This window comes from Rhineura floridana, chromosome 16, assembly GCF_030035675.1.
Source record: "Rhineura floridana isolate rRhiFlo1 chromosome 16, rRhiFlo1.hap2, whole genome shotgun sequence".
NCBI lineage: Eukaryota > Metazoa > Chordata > Lepidosauria > Squamata > Rhineuridae > Rhineura > Rhineura floridana.
The window spans coordinates 38,835,863-38,860,473 of NC_084495.1; the positions used below are offsets into that span (position 1 = coordinate 38,835,863).

Consider the following 24,611-nt stretch of genomic DNA (forward strand, 5'->3'; position numbering starts at 1 on the left):
TTAAAAAAAGTCCTCCCCCCAAAAAAAACCCTCACACTGGCCACGTCGCCCCTCATTGGCAGCAGCGCAGGTCCCTGTCCCCACATCCCAATATATGGTGGAGCCGATTCCCCCCCCCCGCAAGGCCAGTGCCGAGGTAGCCAAGGCGCGCTGACCCCTCCGCGGTGAAAGCTCGATCCGGAGCTGGGCCGCGCCGGTCCTTGGGGAGCTCCAGGGGCCGCAGCCAGTGGCGTGTCTGGGGAGCTCTGCGTGCGATTATTCCGGCCAGGAAGGGGTGCAAGTTGCTGCTGAGCGGCCAGAAAGCAGCTCTTGCCCTTTCCCGGGGACGGGAGGCCGGGCCAGCCCGGTGCACACAGGAAGGAGTGGCTCACTCTGGCCGGCAGGCGGTAGCCTGCCTACACCTTAGCGGCTTCTGCTCTGGGTGGCAGCAGCAACTCCCCGGAGCTGTTCCCCGCCGGCCAGTTCCTACTGGAGAGAGGCCCGTTTGGGGATCGAGGTCGTGCCAGGACTGGGTCGGAGGGGGGACCTTCTGCATGTAAAGCAAGCGCTCGGCTACCCCCAGCCAGCTGTTACGCATCCTCCAGGTGTTTGCTTTGACGGAAGCCCCGAGAACGGACGCAGCCAAGAGCGGAACATTACCCCTGGACTACAACCCCCAGAAGATCTTGCGGCAGAACGACGCCCATTTTAACCCCCCCCCAGCCACCCCTTGCCATTTTCCAGACTGGACAGTTTGGCCGCAAGGCCCGCCTTTTCTCCTCAGTGGGCTCTGCGATTGGGCCGGGGACGAGAGGCGCCCCTCTGTCTTGCGGCGGGTGCTGATTGGGCGGACCCCCACTCGGAGGATGTGATTGGGCAGGGCGCGCGGCTCGGCGGCTGCTGCAAGCTGCGCTGGGCGTCGTCGGAGCTGCTGCCACCCTGCCCCTTCCCGGCCGGGGTCCTTGAGGACGGGTCCCCGTGACCAGCCCCGCCCAGCAGGGGCCCGGCCGAGAGACCCAAGGCCAGGGTGAGGGGCACCAGGGACGAGGACGCGCTGCCCGGCGCCTCCAACCGCTGCTGCTGCTTTCAGCGGGGCGGGACGGAGCGGAGCGGGGTCTTCCCGCAGGTCGGGTCGCTCGGCTCCGCGCCGCGCCAGCAGCGGCCGCCCGTCGAGGCTGGTGGGTGTCCCCGCCGTCGATGCTGTGCCTTCCCTGCTTGCCTGCGGCTCCTTGTCGGAACCCTCGTGTGCAGCGATAGGATGCCCGGTGGGAATCCCGGTCGGTAGCAGTCTGGCCGCTGGCGAGGAATCCCACGAGCCGCGCGGGGTTGGAGGGCCGGCAGCGAGCCGCCGGGAAGGGGCGCCTGCCTGACCTGCCGGGGCCGGGGGTGCCCCATCTTCGCATGTGGAGCGCGTGACGTCAGCAGCATCTCCCCGCTGCATCCCTCACGCCTCCTCGCTGTTGCCATGGCAACCTCCTCCGGTGTATTTATAAAGTGGGAGGCGGGGCCTTGGGCTTGTTTGCCCTCGAGAATGAACCCCTTGCGGGCTCTCCATTCGCCCGGGGGCTGCTGGGACTCCCCTTCCTCTGAATGCAGAGGCAGGCGGTGCGTGCGTGGAAGCCCCTGGGCCTGCGAGATGGTCGCGCCAGTGACATCATTCACTCCCTTCTACAGACAGCCGTTTTGCTGGGCTGAGGGTGCCTCTCGCCCCCCTCCCTAAACCTGGTCTTGTTAGCGCTTCTTGGCTCTTAGCTGCTGCCCTTTTCATTCACAGCAAGAAATATTATTCATATTTATGATCATGCAAAATGAGGACTCCTCTGCATTCAGACTTGTCAGCCTGAGCAAGCCAGAGCACTCCTGCGTTTTGGAAATGGCCTTGGATGCTTGCTTACGAGATCCTGGAGGGCAGGATTGCTCCATGCACGACCAATGGCAATGTGGGGCAATCTGACTGAGAACCACAGGGGAACATGCCAGGCTTTCTTTGTGGTGTTTGTGAATGCATTTGCACAGGAGCATCTGTGGAAGAGTAAGATGGCATTCACATTTAGCACTGGGATTCTGTCTTGTGAAACATTGCAAGAGATCTAGATTCTTTTGCATCACACGATACAGAATGTGAAAGGCGTGAAAATGATATGTTGCACATTCTAGAGGAAGGGAGAACCTCGTTTGCCATCTTGAGAACAAATCTCCGGGTTTCACAAGACTCTTCTGAATTCTCACTTGAAGCTGGTGGTTCCTGGTGCTGGAACTTGGCAAATGTGGATGAGTCAGGAGCTTGCCAGGGTGGTGCACTTCGGGCCAAAGGAACAGCTGGCAGGTGGATGCTGGGGGTGGGTGGGGGGCTGGTGCTCTTAAAATCCTCTCTGGAGGAGGAACTCTGCTACTCTTACTCAGAGTAGATCCATTGAAGTTAATGGATAATGCATAACTTCGGTTCATTAATCTTAATCAGTCTGTTATGAGTAGGACGTCGTTGAATATAACCCCATGTTCTGATGACCCAGGTGCCTGCGACTGACTTGTTGTCTTCTCAACAGATGTGCGAGACCCTCAAGTGACTTGGAGAAGACATAACATGGCTGGTAAGTGACTCTCCCCGCCCCCCGCTCCAAACTAGGATATTGGTTTTGTTGGGAAATGGAGAAGAAGAAGAGTCTCTAGCAAGAGGCCACTTTAATCTACAGCTGTATCAGAACAGGAGAGTTTGCAGATTGGAAGAGAGACCCTGTAAGCCCCTCCCCCCATTGGCCAGTCAAAGGCAAATGCCTTAGAGAAAGTCTGCAGAATATTTGAGGTTAACAGGCCTTTCATACTCTCTCTACTGGGCACAATAAGAAGTTGCTCCCCCTCCCTTAATGAAAATGGCTTATCTGAGCCAGGGCTGCAGCCCGCGTTGAAACTGCACACCAGGGTAAGGGTGGGGTGGGGAGAGGAGAGGAGGCTTGCAAAGAGCAGGGCTTGCTGGCTAAGTGGCTCAGCCAGGGAGCTCTGCAGCAGCCCAGATTGCCAGACGGACTCTGGCTTGGGAGGGGGGAGGGGTGTGTGCTGCCGCTGCTGTTGGCTTTCATCGCTTCTTGCTTCTCCGTTCCAGCCTTCCTGGCAGCCCAGAATGCCCACCCTGACTCCCAGCTTTCTGGAAGAGCTCTGCTGGGGCACCTCTGAGTGGGAGCATGTGGGGGAGAACTTCAGGGATGAGGAGGCCAAGGAGGTCTTTGCTAACAAGGAAAAGACGGTAAGAGGCGGGCCCGGAGGTGCTGCCTCTGTGGGTGCCCCCTTTCCTTTGCTGAGATTAGTCTTCCTCTTTGATGGCCCAACTCGCCTCCTTCTCCTCCCCCCCCCACAAGAGGCTGAACATGGCTGAGCTCCCCCTGTGCTAAGACTCCCTAACTGGGTGGGCAAATTGGTCATGCAGCAGCCTGATGTGGGGGGAACTCCAAGGTTGGTGTGGGGCATGCTTGTGTGGCTTTGGCCACATTTTGTATGCATGTGTGATAGTGTTATTCACTTCATCATTACCATAATTTGTAACGAGTAAGGAACAAAAACAAATCCTGCCATACTAATCTTATCTCATTTTTGACTGGGTAACCTCCCTGGTAGACGGTGGGAATTCTGTGGGTATAATATATCTTAACTTCAGGAATGCATTTGACAATGTGCCCCATGATATTCTGATTAGCAAGCTAGCTAAATGTGGGCTGGATGGAACAACTATCAGGTGGATCCACAGTTGGCTGCAGAACCATACTCTTAAGAGTGCTTATCAATGGTTCCTTCTCAAACTGAGAGCAGGTAATGAGTGGGGTACTGCAGGGCTCAGTCCTGGGCCAAGTGCTCTTTAACCTTTTTATTAATGACTTGAATGATGAGGTGCAAGGAATGCTTATCAAATGTGCAGATGATACAAAATTGGAAGGGATAGCTAATACTCTGGAAGTAAGAAACAAAATACAAAGAGATCTTGATAGGCTGGATCATGGGGCTGAAAACAGCAGAATGAAATTTAAAAGGGGTAAGTGCAAAGTTTTGCACCTAGGAAAAAGAAACCAAGTGCACAGTTATAAGATGGGGGATTCTTGGCTCAGCAATTCTACAGCCGCCTCAGCAATGTGAGAAGGACCCTGCAATTGATGTCGATCACAAGCTTAATATGAGCCAACAATGCGATGTGGCTGCATTAACAGAAGTATAGTTTCCAAATCGTTTCCAAATTGTGTGAAGTATTAGTGTTCTTCTCTTCATCTTGAGTACTGTGTCCAGCTCTGGACACGGCACTTTAAGAAGGATGCAGACAAACTGGAACAGGTTCAGAGGAGGGCAGTGAGGATGGTCAGGGGACTGGAAACAAAGCCCTATGAGTAGAGACTGAAAGAACTGGGCATGTTTAGCCTGGGGAAGAGAAGACTGAGGACAGATATGATAGCACTCTTCCAAGTACTTGGAAGGTTGCCACACAGAGGAGGGCCGGGACCTCTTCTCAATTGTCACAGAGTGCAGGACACGGAATAATGGGCTCAAGTTGCAGGAAGCCAGATTTCAACTGAACATCAGGAAAGCTTCCTAACTGTTAGAGTGGTGCAACAATGGAACCAATGACCTGGGGAGGTGATGGGCTGTCCAACACTAGAAGCCAAGGAAGTCTGGAAAAGGCTAGAGTGAAAAAGTGAGGTGGTGGTGTTGGAATGAAGGCATGAAGGACTCATTTCTTTTTTGTGACCCGAAGCAGCGGGGATGAGGGGTGTGGGGAATAATTGCCTCAGAATTTTTGCTGTGACCTTTGGCATTTGGCTAGTTGCTGCTGTCCCAGAATCCTTTGTGCCTGCTCTCTTAATCCTGGCTTTGTTCTGTCCCCCAGAAGCAGTGACCTCTGGGAGAGCGGACCCACCTGCCCAGGTGTGTGTGTGTGATGGGGGAGGAGGGCTTGGCTAACCTGGGCTTATTTCCTCCCCTCTGCAGGTGGAGTTCTGAAAAGGTTGCTCTGCCTACTCTGTCGAGGATCCCATGGATGGCTCAGGCCGCCCGGATGCCATGTATGTGGTGGTGCCCTTGCTGGGCATAGCTCTGCTCATCATCATTGCCCTCTTCATCATCTGGCGCTGCCAGCTGCAGAAGGCCACGCGCCACCGCCCGTCCTATGCCCAGAACCGCTACTTGGCCAGCCGGGTGGGGCGCAGCCTGCCCAGAGTGATGGTCTACCGCGAAGCCTCAGGGCACAGCCAGAGCGAAGGCCACAGCCAGCGCGAGCCGAGCGGCAGGACGGCTGGCAATGGTCGATGGGGCCTGGGCTCTGTCAGCCTGCCGGATGGCACCCTCCACCCCCCCTCTGGCCACTCGGCCTCTGCACTGTCCAGACTGTCCAGTGCTACCCCGCCCCCTTCCTATGAGGAGGTGACTGGACACCCCGACAGCAGCAGCAGCAGCAGTGGAGAGGAGGCCAGCCTGGCGTACAGCGATCCCCCACCCAAGTACGAGGAGATTGTGGCTGTCCCTGGGAAATAGCAGGATAGCTTCCCCTCAACCAGACCACGTCCTTGTGGAGAAGCCTTGTCCTCCACGCTCGCCCCAAATGCCAGTGGCAGCGGCTTCTGCAGACACCTTTCTTTTCTGCAGCTGGAGGCGCTGCAGACATGGACAAAGTTCAAGCATCACGGGGCTCCCGCTGCTCTCTTGGGGAGAGTCAAGTTGGGTGCTCAGTCCACCCCCAGCATGGGGGGGCTTCCTCCTCTTGCTCACCAGGAGGGGAGCAGGCGCCCTCCTGTCCTCCTCCCATGCTGCAAAAGGAGACTGCGGTCTTCATGGGTCCACCGGTGCATTTGACATCCAACGTTTGAACCTGCTTCTGGTGGCAAGAGCTCACCCAGGCCTGTCGCCCGAGGCTGGTGGCGCCGTGCAGAACGAGCGGGAGTTCTCGGCAGCCGCTTGGGGCCCTCCTGGAATCCCCCTGGCTTGGCCCTCTGGGTGTGCCAGGGGTGACAGGGGACGCTGCCGGCTCCTCATCCTCCCTGCTCTGCCTGCTTAGCTCATTCTCCTCGCCTTCCCTCCCTGCACAAAAGGAGGGGAAGAAGAGCCCCCCGCTCTACACCTGTGACCAACAATGTGCATTTGCTCCAGTCTGCCCCTCCTCCCCTCGGCGCTCCAAAGAAAAACTTCACCCTCTTGAAATGAGCCCAAAGTGAACCTCCCTCGATTGTGCCCCCAAATCCTTCATGACTGCTGCTGTCGGTTGAGCAGCCCTGCACTGAAAAGGGGGCTGCATGTGTGCGCGTGCGAGAGAGATGCCAGTGGACTTTCTGTGTATCTTTCAACCCGGAGAGGGGCCAGTGCCTCTTTTTGTGTTGGGGGGAGCAGAAGCTGCTCCTCCTCTGCCTGCCCCACTTGCATCTCCCTCCTCCTCCCTCTCCTTCCCCCTCTCTAGAATGGCAAAGCATCACTGGATGCCTCAGGGCTTCCCTGCTTCCCCCTCACCTCCTAGGAGGGCATCTGAAGGAGGGCCCCCAGCAGTTCCATACTGCTCTTCTTGGTGGCTTCACCATTCCACTCCCGGGCTGGACTGGACGGATCTTCCTTGGTTCAGGGGACCGCTCCAAGTCTCCAGTTCACCTGCACAGAGGGAAAGGGCACGGCTGCCGGGGTCTTCTGCCTCCTGGCCTGTCTCCCGGCAGGATGCACTTGCGTCTCCCTGTCCCTTCTTTTGATGTTTCCACAGCGCCATCCTTGCTGAATCTTTGGGCCACCCCCCTTCCTTCCTTGCCTTGCTTGCTTTTATGGCCCCTGCCATCTTGGCGGCTGCTCTTTGGAGTCCTCTGGAGTTGGGTCTGTGTCACTCTGAGACTGGGGGGGAGGCAGGCGAGGGAGTCCTTTGATTCTGCAAGCAAACTAGGATTGTCTCTTTCTGCCTGCCTCTCCACCCCCCTTCTCTCTCGCACACCCCCTCACACCCCCTTTCTTCTCAATGGTGCTAAGGCATAGCCAGGAATTACTCATTGTGTATTTATGTGCATTGCTTTATTGTATTTATACATCTTGTTTAAAGAAAAAGAAATGTCATTTAACCTGGGAAGTAGATTTTTGTATGTGTATCTCGTGCCAAGAGAGTGTCACAAACTTAAAGTGCACCAATCAACAGTAAATGTAAACCTGGTGGTGCCCCTCCTGCCAGGGAACACTCAGCCACTTCTCTTCCCCACCCGGCAGTGAGGATCTTGCCAGACCTCTGGCAGAAAAGCAATGTGTATGTGTGGGAACGGAGAGCAGCCACTGTGAATGCACCGCTGGGTGCTCTTGTTGCTCCTCCTTGATATGTTGCAGAATGGAGTAGTCAATGGGGCGGCCCCTTTGCTTTCCTGGGTGGGTGGGGGGGACAGGTAATGGCCACCCAAGGTCTGCACAGGGGCTGCTGAGAGAGGCTGGATTCTACTTGTTCTCTTCCTGCAGTTTGCATCAGATAATGTTGTTTTTTGGAGGAGGGGGAGGGCGGGGGGAGGGCAGGGAGAACCTTTTTCCTCTGGTCTGTGCTGGGGTCCTTTGGCAACTCTGTGGGTTCTTTTTGCCTATTCCCTTTCAGGGTGAAATGGGCAGCACTTTAAACACAAACCAAAGAAAGCTGTTAGCCATTTTCTTAAAAAATAAGGAAGGTCTAAAATGATTTCTCCAAAGCTGAAGTAGTTTCTAAAATAGTCAAGCCAGTTTGGATACATGACTAACCCATAAGTGGCTCGATGTACTGCATCTTTGCAGGAGCTGAGGTTGTGCTGGTTTTCCTTTATAGGTGGGCTTCTGTCAGTTTATTCTGTATTCAGACTTGTGATCCATCTCTTGACCCATACCAGTCCCCCCACCCCATCCGCTTACAAAAACACAATTGTAGTGCTGTTTAGTTTTTTGTAAGGCTCTTTCAAAATGGCTGAGAAGCCTTCAGCTACATGAAGCAACCTTGACAGGTTAGGGCAGTATATTAGTCCCTTAATACTGATGGGGGACGTAGAACGGAGGCAGAGCTGAGATTTTCACCTGGCACACATGATCTTGGCCACTACCTTCCATTCTCTCTCAGTAAAAACTTAAGATCACCTGAATGCACCTTGGATCACATAGTGGTCTCTGTAACAATTGCCATGTGGTGGGATCTGCCTTGGGCTTTTTAGCCCAGACATTGCTACTCCTCTTCCCAAGAGAGCATCTTGAACTGATGGCAGCCATAGAGGTACCCAGAGGATCCTCTTGCACAGCTGGATCTCCCCAGGGGCTGGCTGCAAAAACTTGGTTGTGTGAATCGAATCGGCAGGTGCTGATGTACAACAGAACACGGGGCGGTTGACGTTGTGCTGTACTGTTGAGGCTTAACCCCAAGAGGACCTTTCCCTCAAAGATGTCAGAGCAATACTTGGCTGGGGATGGCAAGGAGGAGAATCCCGCAAGTGCCTGGTCTTATGTGTGTGTTTTCCATGATGAAAAAGGGATTTTTGAATAGTGGTCTTCTCGCTGCCCCCCCCCGGCATTCCTTACCATGAGGACCTGTGCTTTTGCTGGACCAGCAGGGGCTGGGGGGGGGGCTAGGTAGGAGGAGCACAAGACAGCCCTCCCAAGATCAGTGGAGCCCAGAGGCAACAAGACTCCAGCATTTGGGCCCAAAGACAGCATAAGAAGATCAAAGTAGAGCCTCCCCCTTCCAGCACACATTAATGTACAGAAGTTCACTGTTTTAACTCCTTAAGCTTTATTGAGTTGCCCCCCCGACCCTCTTTCCTATCAGAGCCAGCCCCCCCCCTCTTGAGAGTGGACTGCTGGTTTGTGGCATTTTGGGTTTGGTTGGTTCCCTCCCTGCCCGTCTTCCCTTTGTGGCATGGACTGTGGGGCGGCAAGAGGTGGAAGGCTGGCAAGAATCTCTTCTCAACCTCCAGGCCCCTGATGTTCATATTCTGTAAATTCTGGTCTGTTTCTGTGGAGAAAGAAATACGTATATATTAAAATATGCACACACACTGTCAATCTTGCCCAGTGTAGCTTTGTTTTTAAAGAAGAACTGCAGTCTACCTCTTTTTTGCCATGTCTTTTATTCAATTAAAGGTACTTAAACCCCATTTTTTACTTTGAAAAAGCCCTTAAAGTGGCCTAAAAAATCCTTCAATGCAGCTTACAAAATCCCATCAGAATCCTCCTATGAGCTGTTTTTTAAATGGATGTTTTGTTTTTCCTGTGTTTTATAATGAAAACACACTATGCAGTTCCAAAACAAAACATCAGTAAGAATCCATAGAAACAGCAGATGGCATGATCGTAAATCCCATGAAAAGCAGAAGCAAACAGTCGGAACTTTGCCTGGTATCTTCTCCGCAGCAGCCTGGTAAATAGTCTACGGCAAGCTTCATGAATTTGGCATCACCGCAGTCAAGGTCCTCTCCCGGCAGAGACACCCACCTGACTGCAGAAGGGCCTCTGCGGATATCCAAGTTGCTGGGCAGGCCCCTTTGGGTTCTTGTTGTCCTTTGGAGCAGGCCTAGACGGGCCACTGGCCTGACCCAGCTGGAGGCCTGGCATTTGTCCCAGGCCACTGAGGGTTTTGCAGCCCACTCCTGTGCACATCTTACTCCCAGGAAAGTGGGACTTTACAATGGCCCTGGACATGAAGCAGGAGAGTGTGAAGATTTTTCTCTTAAATGCTGGGGTAATAGGGCCACCGCAGCCCATGGTGGTGAACGGTCTTCCCTATTCCCGAGTGGTCTGGCGGGTCACGCTCTCCCCGAGAAAGGCCAACGAGGGCAGCTGCCGCTTGCCCCAGGGCAATCCTTCCCACGCCTGGGCGAGCGCGCCCCTCCAGGCGGGGTCAGCCCGAGGGCCGCCCCTCCATGGCCTGCTCGCCCCCCGCGCCTCGGGCCCGTCCCGGATCCTGGGACGGAGGCCAAGCCTCGCCAGAGGTGTGCACCGCAGCAGTCCGGCTGCTCCGAGTCTCCCGTCAGGCTTCAAGGGCTGCATTCAGCTCAGAGGAGACCCATTGAAATGAAAGAACCTACGCGAGTCCTGTCCATTAACTTCAACAGGCCTACTTTGAGTAGTAGGACTAGTGCTGAATACCACGCCAAGGGCCGCGGTGGGCGGTGGGCTACGTTACGTGGACGAAGGGGGCTGTTGGTAGTGCTTGCAGACCAACAGGGTGAGGGCTCCGCAGGCAGAAATCAACAGGTAAAGCACCTCTCCCAGCAGGGGAATGCAGCGGGGAGGTAAGCCTCGCCCTTGCGGTGCTGAAGCGCTGCCCCGAGGGGCGCTTTTCGGCCCTGCAGCACCGCCCACCGGCCGAGGCGAGCCTAGCGGGGTTCCCGCCAGGGGGCGGGGCAGCTTGGAACCAATCGCGGCGTGGGCTGACGTCACAGGCGGCGAACAGCTGATGGCGGCGGCGGCAGCCCCAGAAGGTGCGTGGAAAAAGTCCCGTTAACATAAAAGGAAGGCAGGAGCCTGTTGGCCGAGGTTTCAGGGAAGGCACAGGACCGGCGCGGAAAGCTTTTGGAGTCACTCCGGAGCTGCCGACGCCGTTTCCGCCAAGAGGTGGCTGCTCCCTGGCAGCGGCGGCTCTGCCCTTTCCAGACGTCGGGGCTTGAGGAAGGCCAAGCCCGGCATCTGCCTTCCTTCGCAGGCGCAGTCCTAATGCGATCGGCCACGAAAGTGATTGGCGTGCCTGCAGACAGGCGCGCTGCGTGCGGCCCATGTGGACAGGCGCGCCTCTGAGCATGTGCTGAGAGCCGCCGCTCCCGCAGAGGCGCCGCGCCTTCTGCTCCACGGTTCGCCAGGAGCCTTTCGCTTAGCGGAGGGGTGGGGCTCTTTTCTCCCTGCCAGTCCCTCCTGTCAAGTGGCCGAGTGCCGGCCGCGACCCCGAGCAGAACTGAGGAAGGTCTCGTTGCTCGCCCAGTGCCCTGCCTTCAACGGTAGCCGGTTTATGTTCCCAAGCCGGGCAGCCTTCCCCTTCCGTTTGCCATTTAGTAGCTGGCACTGTGAGGAAGGTAGACTGCCTCCGTCCATGGAGGTTCCCTTTAGCTGCGGCTTGTTTGGATGGGAATCCTGCAGTACCCCCTCATCCCTCCCCTTGCTCGCTTCTCCTCCTCCTCCTCCTCGAGTTTAATGGCGAATCAAGGCCAAGGAAAGCCCCTGTTATCGTCACCTACTGGCAAAAATCATAGCACATTTCACTCGCAGCGTTTGATAGAGCTTAACAAACTGGCAAAGAACCTCCAGCCCCGAGCCCCAAGGATTCTTATCTCGAAGAGCTGATCCCACAGGGATGGAAGTCAAAGCTGTTGGCCTCTGGGAGGAAGGGTTAGACGGGCCTCCCTACTGGGACACCATTAGCACATTACCATTCCTTCGGCAATTTACCCATCCTCCAAGCCCCATTATACAGACAAAGTGACGACCCCAAGCACTCCTACGGGAGGGGTCTCAACATCCCATAACCTATTCCATCCCTACCCAGGCAAGTTATTTCAACACCTTCGCAAAACCCTTCCCAAGTCCCCCACAAAAAGATCCAAATCCAAAGGATCGTCCTCCCAGGCATTGAATATTTCTCTGTGGTTCCTAATCAAGGAAGCACGTAGTTGCTGAAATACCTCAGACCCTCACTGCTCACTCTCGGAAGAACTTCGGCAACACCTCCGCTTTCTCCACATGCCCTCCGCATGCAACCTGCCAGCATTGCACACTCCCTCATCTGCCCATGCACAAAGGAAACCAGAGCATCCATGGCAAAAGGCCTCACAAAACTGTCGCCAGGTTCTCTTTTTAGCCCTCCTAGGCAGCCTTTTAACCTCCTCAGCTGCGTTTCCCTGTTTATATCCCAGGAAGTCTTCCCCTGCAAGCCTATGCCTGGCCTTAGGAACGGCTGCATTGTGCTCCTTAATCCCCTTCCTACGCTCATCCACCCACCAAGGGGTCATATTCTGATTCCTCCTCCCTTTTTTCCATTTAGGAATAGCCCAAGTAGCTGCCTCCGGTATACCTGGCATCAGCTTGCCACAAAATCCCTCAACCTCATCACGTTCGACAGAAGCCTCAGCAACCCTGAAGCATTTATAGTTGAACATTGCCCAGTTAGCCTTTTTAAAATGCCACACAACACACACACCTCGCTACGAGATTTCACCACCCATGTCGGTCTCCTCCGTAATCTCCCATCCACAATGGGTGGAAAGATACATTGACACTAAACTCAGGCAGGACAACAGGCCAGTGAACGAGTCAAGCCTAGTGGGTGTACCGTCATTGCGAACAAGATCATAATCCTCACATAGTTTCTCCAAACACTCCCCATTTTATCAGTTTCTCACTTCCCCAGAGAAATCTGTGACTGTGACACAATATACAAGGACCCACTGCCTCCTTCAAAAGATAATTTCATTCACCTGCATCTACATCTAAAGGAAGACAGGATTATACACATTAAACACCCTTAAAGGAGCATCAGACCCAACTGAAGGAATATCCACAGCAAGATAGTCAAAAGAGGCCCCTCACTCAGCATGCCTCAAGCCATCTTTAACAAAAATGGCCACCCCACCCCCTCTCCCCCTTCCCTTTATTTGCAGAGGAACTTTCCTCCAGCCATTTGGCACTGGACACCTCCCTCCCTCCCTCCCTCTCTTCCTCCCTCCATTTTTATTTAAAGCCTTCCTGGCTTTCTTTTTTGCTCCACAGTAATTTATCCTGCCATCCAAATCTCTGTTCACTGCCAGTGAGGAGACAGCTAAGTCCAAAAGTCTTTCTTGGGACCCCTAACTCTAGCCCCGTCTTTCAACCTCCAGCCCCCCCTCCAAGATAACCCTCTGTTGCCTGCCTGTGACAATGCCCCAGAAACCCACCAGAGGGCGCCAAGGAGAGTCCTTTTGCACTTGCACGATTCCTTCTACAACTGTCTGAAAACATTGGGTTGCATTCAGCTTATCTGAAGGGCAAGTTGAGGCATGGTATGGGTGAGTGGGCTGGTGGGGCTTACTGGTGCTGTGGAGGAACTTCAGGAGTTCCAGGGGAGATGGTGGCTTTTAGGAGACTGGGGGGGGGGATTCTGGCTTGGATTTTCATCTTCCCTTTCATTCCCCCTGGAAAATGCCTTGGATGCTCTTTCTCAATGCAACTATAAAAAGTAGGAAGTTGTGGAAGCAATTTTTTTAAAGGAGTTTTGCTGCCAGCCTCCATCCTGGAACCTGCTCCTGGGTCAAAGGGAGAGAGGCTTATTCTGTTTATCATGTCACGCCTTGGGGCAGATTGCAATTCAAAAGCAATACATAACAACACTTCCAGTAAACTGTTTGAAGAAACGCTTAGAAGCTCTGGCCTGATCATCCAAAGCAGCCTGAATAAAGGATCAGAGAGACCAAGATGGGGGGGGGAGAGAAGGAGGAATGCCAGCCATGGAGCCCTCCCCCCAAAAAACTTTGCAGCCTGCCCCAACCTCAAGGGGAAGGGCCACCCATAAATCCTAGAAAGAAAGGGACCAGCCTGGTGCTTGTTAGATGAAATGCTGCACCTCCAAGGTGACGTGTGTGTGCGTGTGCTGCTGATGCCCCCCCAGCCTGTCATCCCTGCAAGAGCCATTGGCATCCCAGGCCATCTGTGGATCTGGGCCTCCGCATCCAGGGCTGGAGTTCACTCTGAGGATCCCGTTTGGGGAGAGGAGCAGCGCACCCCTCCAGGCGTGTGCTGCGGTGAAAGCCCAGAGGGAGTCTCTAAGAGAGTAGCTGAATGTGTGACATCAAGCACCCGTTTTCTCTACCAGGTGGGGGGGAGGGGTTTCCCCGCCTCATGCAGAGGAACACCCAATACTTCTGAAGGGATAAATCTTGGTTTCCCCTTCTAATGTTTGAGCAGGAAGGAGAAGTTGTGTGTCGTGAAAGCGACTCCCGCCTGGGTCAGAGGAAGAGAGGAGGAATGTGGCTGGTGTGGAGTAAGCAGCTGGATCAGGCGCCCTGTGATGTGGGCTTCACCGAAGCCACCCATGGAAGCATACAGGTCCCCAGCCGGCTGAAGGTGGCCGACGGCCCCAGCGCAGGAGACCCGCCATGGGGGCTGCCTGAGGCCTGCCCTCCGTCCTTCCGGATGCACGTTCCTCAGAGGCTGCTGCTCGCAGGTAGGGCAGTGCTCTTTCTGGGGACTGGGGAGTGGGCTGGGGGTGAGGCATCTGTGCAAGGTGGGCTGGGACATTGTAGGTTGCAGGTGTGCAGAACGCCAGGCCTGGGGGGTGGAGGCAGTCTCCCCCCCCCCCGTCTGTCCCTTGACTCTCTCCAGGCCACATCTTGCCGTGGGCCTGCCCTGCCCCCTCCTTGGTCATTTCCCCTGGCTGGACTGTGAGGCAAGGGAGGCTGGGGAGCAGTGTTTGCCTGGCCCCACCCACTGTTGCAATATCCACACCATGTCAGCAGCATCCAGATGCCAGCCTGTCTCCCGCCACACTGTCCTGCAGTTTAATCCAGATTTACGCTTTCCATGAAAAACCTGATAAGTTAAAAAACGTCTTGCCAACGTCTTGTTTGTGGTATCTGAATGACCCCTTTGATATTAAGCGCCAGCACAGACACCTGCACACGCCTTGGCTGGAAGCCCCATTTCTGTGGGGAGCAGAGGCACCCCAGGACTGCCTGGCCCGGAATGTGCATGCCTTGCCCTCAGCGTGCGGGCACAGGTTGGTTCCGTGGGCGGCCTGTTTCATAGGTAGGGCCTACTCATGAAGTGGCCGTGCCTTGATCGGGAGTTGCAGGGACGGGTTCAGCCCAGGGGCTTGGCTAGGGGGCTGCTGAGAGAGCGGTGCCTGCTGTGCCTTGTGGGTGAAGGGTCTGCAGTGCTGGCCAGCTCTGTTGCACTTCCTCGTCCTGCCCCTGCAAGTAACAAAAGCAGCAGCCTTTCTCTTGTGAAGGGCGAGTGGCAGGGAGAGGGGATCCTGGCCTGACCTGGCTTTGGTCCACAGAGGGCAAAGCTGCTCTTGTCTTCTGGCTCAAGGACTCCAGTCAGCCCACAGAATCACAGGGGTTGTGGTGCTGCTGGCAGAGGTGGTGGAGACCAGCACCAGATGCTAGATAAAGCCCCTTCAGGCGCCAGCTGAGAGATTCTGTTGGGGGAGATTCTATTCCTGTGGCTGCGGGGCGGGGCGGCGGGAATCTCTTGTTGGCTGCCTGGTGGAGCCGGTGGAGATCCTTCTCCATCTCTCGTCTTTCCTTCTTTGTAGAAATGATGACGGAAGCTGCTTTCAGCCCCCCTTTTGGTAACCAGCCCCAGCAGCAGCGGCCCCTCCCTATCAATGAGCCTCTTCTGGGGCCATCTATCCAGCCCACACATTATGGGGAGCACCCCTTCCTCAGTTTCGCCTCTCAACCTGGATCCCAGAAGCGCAAGTGGCTGGTACTGTGCTCAGGACATATTTGAGGGAAGGTGGCTGAGGAGGAGGTTGGCAGGAGGGCGGGAAGGCGACTGGCTGTTGGTGCTTCCCAGGCAGAGAAGCCGAGGGGTGAAGGTGCAGAACAGCAGGCTCACATGGGATTCCAAGGGTGAACCCTCCTCCCTCCATGAAAGTGGTAATTTCCCTGCACCTGACATCAGTCCTACTGAAGCATCAGTCCCCCTCGTGCGCAGCATGGGAGAGGACAGGGGTGGCCTTGCTGGGGTGGGGGGTGGAATTATGGCCCCACCCAGTTTGCTCTTTAAAAACAGAAAAAGGGAGGAAGAGAGGTGAACTCCCCAACACAACATGCACAGAGCAAAAGCTTCCAGCCTCAAACCCCTCTGCCCCCGGCAATGTTTTAAAGCACAGTTGCAAAAGTTTGTCCCCACTGCAGGCAGCAGGGCAGCTCATGCCTTTTGCCTCCAAGCCTCTTGCATTTCCAAAATGCTCTTCACAGCCATCAGCCACGCAGGCTGGAAGGTCATCTTTCTCTGAAAGGGTGGCTGTGGCAGTGGCAGCAGCTGGTGCTTCTGGCAGCTGAGCCAAGACTGGCAAAAACTGCCCAAGGGCAGGATTGCTGCCAACCTCACTGGCACCAGAGAGGATGACGACTCTGGGCAGAAAGAGAGTGAGCGAGCCCACAATCAAGGCATTGCATATTGGCAGAGCTTAGCTGTGGTGCAGAATCTGGAGTGGAACTGAGAGAAAGAGTTTTACTTTTAAAGGAGCAGGCTTTTTCCCTGCTTTAAATCACTGAGACTTCAGGCTTGGTATAAAATAAGGAAAGCTCCTTCATTTACAGAAATACACAGTTGGCAGGAAAGGCATAACTAGTTCTAGCTAGCTAAGTTGCAGGCGCAATGGCCAGGAGCAGAGACCAAGATGCCGCTTCTCCCTGGCTGGTTGGAGGAGGAGGAGGGAGGAGAATGTGGAGGCGTGTTCAGCTTCCCCAAGGGTATCAGTTGATGAAGGAGGGGGGCAGGTAGAGGAACCCAGGCAAAGGTGGACAGTCTAGCCACCCTGGAGGACCCTCTGTCTGTCTCTCTCCCCTCCGGCATGCAGACTTCAGCCCCCAAATCTGAATTGCAGTCTTCCACACTTCCAGCAGAGCTCAGAGCTGCGTTGTGCTGTCTGAGACGGGAAGAAACTCTCCTCAAAGGAGGACATACCAATTCTTTCAGCTGTAGTAGGGACTTTTTTTTTCTGAATATAATGGTGTGTGTGTGTATGTGTGTGTACATGCTTGTGCGCACGCACACACAGACACGTATACCCTGCCTGTGTGCTTGGCCTGTGCTCTCAGTGCACAGACCTTCTGGTAGTGCAGACCGGTGTGATTTGGTGACTGCTGCGCTTGGTCTGCATCGAGGCAGGCCGAGTGGGGCCCAGGGAGACCCGGCACTCCTTAGGGATGGTGACCTTGGGGTTGACCTTTGCAGCAGCACCAGGCAGCTGTGTAGACTGTAAGGCTGTCATGTCCAGTGGGCCCCAGGTGCATCTGGAAATGCTGCCTCTGGTTTGCGTTGCTGCCAGGCAGCCCCCTTGGAACCTTCCCGGAGGACAGGCTCCTGCCTACATTCCCAGCGGAGGATGATGGGCAAAGGAGGTTGGTGCTCATTGGGGCTGGTGGGGCAGAAGCTGGGGTGGAGTCAGAGCTGAGGAATTCTGCTTTTGCCCTCCTCCCTGCTGAGTTCTGCAAAGGCACCACTGGGACTAGGAGGTGGCAGTGGATGCGGCTGGACTGGTTGTGAGAAAGCCACAGTAGGCTGGTGGGGGCTGGCTCGGGGCAGGCTGAGCTCAGTGGGGCTGTGCCCCATTTGCCCTTATTGCTGCTGGAGCCTCAGGGGTGCCTCACTGCCTTCCCCTCTTGCTTCCTGCAGATGCATCAAAGCAGCGCCCGAAAGGAGAGAGCGCTGGTGGAGCCTCCTCCGGTGGCCCTGGGGGCTGCCAGTCAGAGACATGACTGGTAAGCGAAAGCAGTGTGTGTGGGGGGGAGGGTTTCACGTGCTCTTTTTTCAGTCTCCTGCCTTTGCACATGAGGAGGCAGCAAAGTGGGGGACAGCAAGAGACTTTGGGTTCCTTGGGCCCCTGCAGCCTCCCTCCTCCTGGCTCACTCAGCTGGCCTTTGCTTCTCTTCCCTGCCAGGGAGCCTGCCCCTCCCCCGATGTATGATTGCTGGCATCTTCGGGGTTAACTGTGCCATTGCCAAGCAGGTGCCAGCAGAGGAGGACATAATACCCACAAAGCCGTTTCTTGCCCAGAGGACAGGAATGTCCATCCCGCCAGCCATGTGATAGGAAAGTGTGTCCTACACCATGGAATGCCGCTCCTTGTAAAAAGGTTGTTGGTGCTGCAGATCAGCTGTCTCAGAGCACACCAGGGCTTTAACTGGATTTTGGTGTTAAAAGGACTAGGTTTTGGCAGATTTTTCTCTATTATTATTATTTATTAAATTTATATCCTGTCCTTCCTCTCAGAAGGAGCCCAGGGCAGCAAACAAAACATTAAAAGCACTCTAAAACATCTTAAAAACAGACTTTAAAACATAAAACAAAGCATCATTAAAAACAACTTTAAAAAAAGCATTAAAAACATCTAAACAAGCAATTCCAACACAGATGCAGACTGGGATAAGGTCTCTACTTAAAAGGCTTGTTGAAAGAGGAAGATCTTCAGTAGGTGCCGAAAAGATAACAGAGATGGCACCTGTCTGATATTTAAGGGAAGGGAATTCCAAAGGGTAGATGACACAACACTAAAAGTCCGCTTCCTATGTTGTGCAGAACGGACCTCCTGATAAGATGGTATCTGCAGAAGGCCCTCACCTGCAGACCTTAGTGATCAGCTGTGTATATATGTGGTAAGACAGTCCTGTTCCCAAGCTGCGCAGGGCTTTGTACACCAACCAGAACTGTGAACGTAGCCCAGTAGCTAATGGGCACCCAGTGCAATACTTTCAGCAGCGGAGTGTCATGTTGGCGATACCCTGCCCCAGTGAGCGGTTGTGCCACCGTATTTTGCACCAGCTACAGCTTCTGGACCAACCTCATGGGCAGCCCCACATAGAGCACATTACAGTAATCCAGCCTAGAGGTTACCAGTGCGTGGACAACAGTGGTCAGGCTATCCTGGTCCAGTAACAGCCACAGCTATCTCACCAGCCAAAGCTGGTAAAAGGCACTCCTGGCCACTGAGGTCACCTGGGCCTCTAGTGACAAAGATGGATCCAGGAGCACCCCCAGACCTGCTCTATCAGAGGGAGTACGACCCCATCCAAAGCAGGCAACTGACTAATTATCCAAATTCAGGAACCACCAACCCACAGCTCCTCCATCTTGCTAGGATTCAGAGTCAGTTTATTGGCCCATCACTGAGTCCAGGCACGGGTCCAGGGCTTTCATGGCCTCTCCTGATTCAGATGTTACGGAGAAACAGAGCTGGGAATCATCATACTGCTGACTCTCCCCAAAGCTCCTGATGACTGCTCCTACGGGCTTCATATAGATGTTAAAACATCGCTGGGGACAAGATGGTACCCTGTGGCACCCCACAGCACAACTGCCAGGGGGCCAAAAGACAGTCACCCAATGCTATTCTGTGAAAACGACCCTGGAGATAGGATTGGAACCAGTGTAAAACAGTGTGTCTGATACCCATCTCACCAAGTTGGTCCAGAAAGATACCATGGTCAATGGTATCAAAAGCTGCCAAGAGACAAGTAAGAATAATGGGGTTGCACTCCCCCTGTCCTTCTCTCGATAAAGGTCATCCATCAGGATGACAGTGACCAAGGCCAATTCAGTCCCATAACCAGGCCTGAACCCAGACTGGAAGGAGTCAATATAATCTGTTTCTTCCAAGAGTACTGCTTTGGTACATCCTAGTGAACCAGTTTGTGTCACACTGCCTTTTCTGACTAATGTGTAGGCTGTGAGAGTGCTGGAGGCAAGCCAGCCTGCTCCAGGTGCCAGAGGAGGTGACTGGTCTGGTTGTGTGCATGTGCCCCTGCAGGCTGGAGCCAAGCATGCCCCCTCCCTTCTCCACCTCCCAGTTTCCTCCGTTCCCTTTGGAGGGCAGGATCTACTCCTTGCAGAATGTCCTTCGGGCGCTACGTTTCCTGGGGCACCAGCTGTTCCAGTTGTTTTGGAAGCCTGGCCGAGCCGAACGCAGGTGATTCTCTCCAGCATGTGCTTTTTAACCTGCGGGGGCAGGAGGATTGTCTGATGTGCCAGCTTAGTGCCCAAGTAGCTACATTGCTAGGGGGCAATGGCAGCTTCCGACAGGCTGGGCCTCTCTTTCCTGCCTAGCCTGCATGTTCCATGCCCTAGAGTTGTGGGTCCACACTTGCACCTCTGCCTGCTCTCTCTGCTCTTCTTCATTCTGCATCTTCTGGGACAGCTCCGGTGGCAGCCGGGTGTGTGTGGAGGGAAGAGGGGCCTTTTCCCTGGGGGTCCTGCGGGCAAAGCTTTGTCTTCAGTGCTGAAGTTGGCTACCCAAACTCTGCCCAAAGGAGAGAGGGTGTCGCGACTCACCCAGATGCTGCAGCTTCAGCAAGCTTTTGCACATTTTTCTGGCTTGCTATGTTGCATTCCTTCCTCATGTGTGGAGGGCCGGGGGGGGGGACATATAGCCCCACTGAAGCACTGTCTCCTCCAGGCTTGGATATATCTCCTTAGGGAAGCCTCAGAGGAAATTACAGAGCAATCACCTTGCCTTTGACTTCTGGCATTTATATACTTGGAGCCTGGGCCAGCCCTCTCTTTTGGCAGAGTGACGCAGCTGCCTCGGGGGAGGGGGATTCTAGGGGGCAGCTGTAGCAGCCCAGAAGTTGCCAGTGATACCTGTGCATTTCTGGTCTCTGCAAGGGTACAGTTTGAAAGTCGGGGAAGGCCCTGAAAGAGCAAGCAGGGAGAGGTGGCCAGCTTAGGCCACACTCCCCATCAGACATTGCTCGGGCACCTGCCCTGGTCTGCTCTCATGGCACGCAGTGGTGCCTCTGGTGGTGTGTGGTCAGAGAAGAGGCACCTGGTGGAGCATTGAGCAAGTGGTCGAGAGCGCGGAGTGGCTACCTTTCTAGGCTGGCCTGCTGCTCTTGAATTGCCAGCACTAAAGTCCGATTCAGCTTGGCCAGCTTGTGACGACACTCACCTTTTGGTGGGGATGGGGGCATCTTGTTCTTTGCAATCTGTCTTGAGCCGGCCTTGCTTGGGGGCTCCACCCCTCATGCAGTTGCTCCTCTTCTGCCTCCTCCTCCTCCTCCTCCTCCTCTCTTTTCAGTTCCCAGGAGGTGAGTTTGGTCTTGGAGAGCTCCCTGGAGGACTTTGGCACCACTGAGATTCTGACACTGAGAAAGCAGGTACTGGAGGGGGGGGGGAGAGAAGCCCAATGCGTGGCTGGCGGCTTTGTCCTGTGGCCTCCCCACCAGGGACACTGCTTGCCTTCCATTCCAGGGGGGGGACATCCCTGAGGGTTACTGTCCGTGGGGATCACCCAGAGCTGCCCTCTGGCAAGGCTGTTCCCCCTGCAGCCTCCCTCCTTGGCCTTGGCTTTGCACAGCGACCTGAGGCAGACCCCCATCTCCCCCTCCTTGCCATTCCTCTTTCCTTCCCTGAACTGCAGCTGATGAAGATCTCAGGCCGGCTCCTGCACCTGGAGCGGCAGTGCGTGGGCTGGCGCCAGAAGGAGTGGCTGGTCTATTCCGCGTTGGTCTCTGCCGGTCTCCTCAACGTCTGGCTTTGGCTAAGGAGATGAGGGAGCCAGACTGCTCCAAGCCGTGAGGCCAAGAAGGGGAGGAGGCCCACAGCAGCTGCTCCCTCCAGTTTGCACTTCTTACCTTTCCCTGAGCCATTGCCTAGGAGCCCTGGGACTCCACCGCTTCTGTTTACAAGAGCAAGGGAGATGGGCTGGATGGGGTGCTCCTGCCATGTGAAGAGGAAGTGGGGACGGTCGTTACCTGGAGTGGAAGGAGGCAGGCTTGGGTTGTGGCTGAAGTCTGGCTGAAGTTGGGCAGAGCCAGGGGGTGGAGTGGGGTGGCCCTCCAGAGATGTTAGCCCAGGGGGGATTGGGGCTGCTGCTTCGTAGATAGGGCTCACCTTTGCCTTGAGTCAGTTGCCAGAAGCCAACTCCATATGTGTCGCCCATCTGGGGTGCAGTCTGGCTTAATGTGACCCGCTTGCTTTTGGAAAGATCCTAAGACACTTTGGGCTCAGTCAGCTCTTGCTGGGATGATGGGCACGGACACTGAGCTGCCCTGAGATGATGGCTTGTTAAGATGAGCATTTGAGTGTCCTGAAATCCTAATAAAAGGTCTGGTAAACTGAACAGCCCATGTGTGTGTGTGTGTGTGTGTGAGAGAGAGAGAGAGAGAGAGAGAGAGAGAAGAAAGGGAGGGGTAGGATGGAAGGTCTGGGTTGTTCTCTGGGTTGCTGCTGAGTGGCACCCCCCCCCATGCACCCTCTCCGTGTTGGGGTCAAAGAGAGAGACCAGCAGGGCAAGCGTGGCAACGAAGCTTGGCAGAGACACAGCCTGGCAGTCTGCAAGCCCAGCGCCTGGTGCAGAGTTTCTTCTCAAAGCAGTGAATAAGGAAGTGGCCTAGAGAGTGAAGTGGATGAACCACTTCTTGCATCCCTCTCTGGTGAGGAACTGTCTGTTCATTGGTTCTGGCTCTCTGCTTTCCTCCACCCTTGGAGGCTGAAGAGCGGAACGCCCTTTCCCTCCACCTCCTCTGCTGCCACCCCCTTTGTGCCTCACTCCCACAAGGCTGCTTTGGGGCTGTTTGTGGGTGTGGCCAAGGGTGTGCATTTCAGAGAAATGGTGACAGCACAAGGTGGTGGCTGGGGGGGGGAGCTCTGCTCAACTGTTCCTTACCTCAGACATGGGGGGGCACCAGTTCAGGGGGGGATGGGGGTAAATGTCGCCCTTCCTCTGGCCATCTTCGTATGATTCTGCTGGGAACAATCCAGCCAAAGGGAAGCCATTTTAAGCCATTTTCTGTGGGTGTCCACAGCAAAATCAAGCCTGGAAACACAGCAGCAGAAGAGAGGCCTGCATCCTTGCAGGGAGGACGGCAGCATCTGCACCTTCTGACCAGAGTGGGATGTGGGCAGGGAGGACTGGCAGCTGCTCGTCCCCACCTGCCAACAGCCCGCTTGGTGCCCCTGAGCAAGCAGGCCAATGTGGCTTCCCTTCCGTAATCCTCCATCACAAAGGCTTCATTAGCCAATGTTTGTCAACAGCTGGAGAGGGCGGGCAGGCTTAACAGTTGCACATTGCCCTGCCTTGAGCTAACATGTTGCCTCTGATGCTGCTCACTCCCCCCCGCCCTTTCCTCCCAGGAGAGGAAGATTGTTGTGTGTTCAGTCACTGTGTGTTTTGCAACAGAGAAGCACCAGGCAGCCCAAATGGCTTTCTCCGCTGAAGGAGTGCCGCTCGGAGGGCAGCTGTGGCAGCTGCTTCAAAAGCCCCCTCGGCTCTCTGTCTCAGGCTGAACAGCCAGAGGCACCGCAGCCTCTCTCTCCCCCCCCCCCCATTAAAACATAAGGATCTTCCTCCAGGTCATGTTGAGAGCTTGAATGGACAGCAAGTAGCCCGCCTGCCTGCCCACCCTGTGACTTTCCTCCAGTTCAGCTCCCTTGTTGCTAAGGCCTTCCCGATAGTTTTGGGAGCTGGAGTTTGCCACATGGCAGCGCAACTGCAATGGATTTACTTCCTGTATTTTCACTCTGTCCAAAGAGAGAGGAGTATCTCTGCACATGGGCTGACTGCCTTTAGGGAGGATTCATACTGTTAGAAGTGTGACAAGAGCAACTCCAATTTGGTCCTCTGCATGGTAAGACAGACAGACAGACAGACAGAAAGAGAGAGAGAGAGAGAGAGAGAGAGAGAGAGAGAGAGAGAGGGAGTGTGTCCTCCTGACTGGCTGGGCTGCCGCTGACCTGCGCTCATCTCTTCTGTCCGTCTTCCTTCCACGTAAACTGATGTGTCTCCGGGAGCTTTTCACACCTCCGACTCCCCTTCCTATTCCTCTCTTCTCTGCTGGCCACCGGAGGAGAAGGAGCCCCTCTCTCTCTGCCTCCTCTCCTCCAGCATGAGGGCAATGCCCAGGCATGGCCACTGCAGCCTCCCACTTGGCTAGCCAGGCAGAAGTGGCACCTTTCCTCCAGTGGGCATTTCTATTAATAAAGTGGTCTTTTCTTATTTGGAAACCAAGTCTAAGTCCGAGTGATTTAAAGCAAGGAAAAAGCTGGCTTTCTCTCCGGTAGAATCACACCCCTGCAGCACAGAGCGCTTGGCAAGCAATGCTGAGCTCAACGCTGCTAATCTACTGAAACTCTCATTGGCATGCCAGCCACTGGAGAAGCCATCACATACCTCGCTGATGCAGCACATACTTTGCAGGCAAAGGCCTCAGGTTCAACCCTCACCTGAATCAGGTTCCAGGTGAAAGGAAAGATCCTTTTCTGTCTGGACAGCCCAGCCACTGCAAGCAAGTCAAAGAACCCCCTTTTTGGGTCAGAAGAGATGAACAAATAGCTTGACGCTGGTATAAGGCAGCTTTTGATGGTGTCCCTTTTCCTCTTCACCAAGTCACCATTGACAACATCTGGGATTCCCAGCTTGTTGATGTTCTTGTGTACTGGCAGAGATCAGCTGTGGTACAGTATCGTGTGTGCCTGTGGTTTACCTGTAAAGGAGCAGCCTTTTCCCCGCTTTTAAAATTACTGAGACTTCAGGCTTGGTATAAGATTTATGGAAATCCATAGTTGACAGGAAAGACATAACTACTTCTAGCTAACTCACCAAGCTGGAGGCACGATGGCCAGGATTGGCTGTTGTCCCCGTGCTACGGGAGAGAGAAGAGCAAGATGCCGCCTCTCCCTCCGCTGTGTTGGGAGTGGGGCAAGAGCGACTCCTGTTCTTGTTCTTTTGTTTGTATCCCAGAAGGAAGATGGAGTGAGGGTCCTCCATCTGGCTAGGCTTGCCTACCTTTACGTGTGCTCTTCTCTGCCTAACTTCCCTTGTAAACTGATATGCTCAGGGAAGCTGACCTGCTCCCCCTTCCTTTGATGTCTTCTTTGACTGTCTGAGGAGAGAGGAAACGTCTTTGTCTCTGCTCTCTCTCTCCTGAGCCATGAGGGTGAGACCCATGCCTGGGCATTGCACCTCCAACTTAGTCAGAACTAGGTATGCCTTTCCTATCTGCTATGTA

At 54.8% G+C, this 24,611-nt stretch overlaps 2 protein-coding genes across 3 annotated transcripts; both read left to right on the plus strand.

The window, feature by feature from the left end:
• The first annotated feature begins 733 nt into the window (after positions 1 to 733).
• On the plus strand, positions 734 to 7,040 carry PRRG3 (proline rich and Gla domain 3). The gene is given in 4 exon segments (XM_061598774.1): positions 734 to 1,006; positions 2,526 to 2,570; positions 3,080 to 3,220; positions 4,945 to 7,040. Coding segments are annotated over 2 exon segments (666 nt in total). The 5' UTR covers positions 734 to 1,006; positions 2,526 to 2,570; positions 3,080 to 3,097; the 3' UTR covers positions 5,488 to 7,040.
• Positions 7,041 to 10,315: 3,275 nt separating this feature from the next.
• Positions 10,316 to 21,724, plus strand: LOC133371390 (fetal and adult testis-expressed transcript protein-like). 2 transcript variants are annotated; one of them, XM_061598772.1, is made up of 7 exons: positions 10,316 to 10,394; positions 13,840 to 14,098; positions 15,191 to 15,363; positions 17,284 to 17,369; positions 19,415 to 19,573; positions 20,681 to 20,759; positions 21,023 to 21,724. In XM_061598772.1, exons 2-7 carry the CDS (start codon positions 13,900 to 13,902, stop codon positions 21,152 to 21,154), a joined length of 828 nt encoding a protein of 275 aa, XP_061454756.1. In that variant the 5' UTR covers positions 10,316 to 10,394; positions 13,840 to 13,899; the 3' UTR covers positions 21,155 to 21,724. The 2 variants fall into 2 exon arrangements, with proteins under 2 accessions (XP_061454756.1, XP_061454757.1); XM_061598773.1 differs by lacking the exon at positions 19,415 to 19,573.
• Positions 21,725 to 24,611: the final 2,887 nt, after the last annotated feature.

Bases quoted from the DNA above. Each gene is read 5' to 3' on its own strand.
- LOC133371390 (XM_061598772.1), top strand. From the start codon at position 13,900: ATGTGGCTGGTGTGGAGTAAGCAGCTGGATCAGGCGCCCTGTGATGTG. The intron at 19,574-20,680 runs GTGATTCTCTCC...CTCTCTTTTCAG, and splicing joins CCTGGCCGAGCCGAACGCAG to TTCCCAGGAGGTGAGTTTGG. The intron at 20,760-21,022 runs GTACTGGAGGGG...CCTGAACTGCAG, and splicing joins TTCTGACACTGAGAAAGCAG to CTGATGAAGATCTCAGGCCG.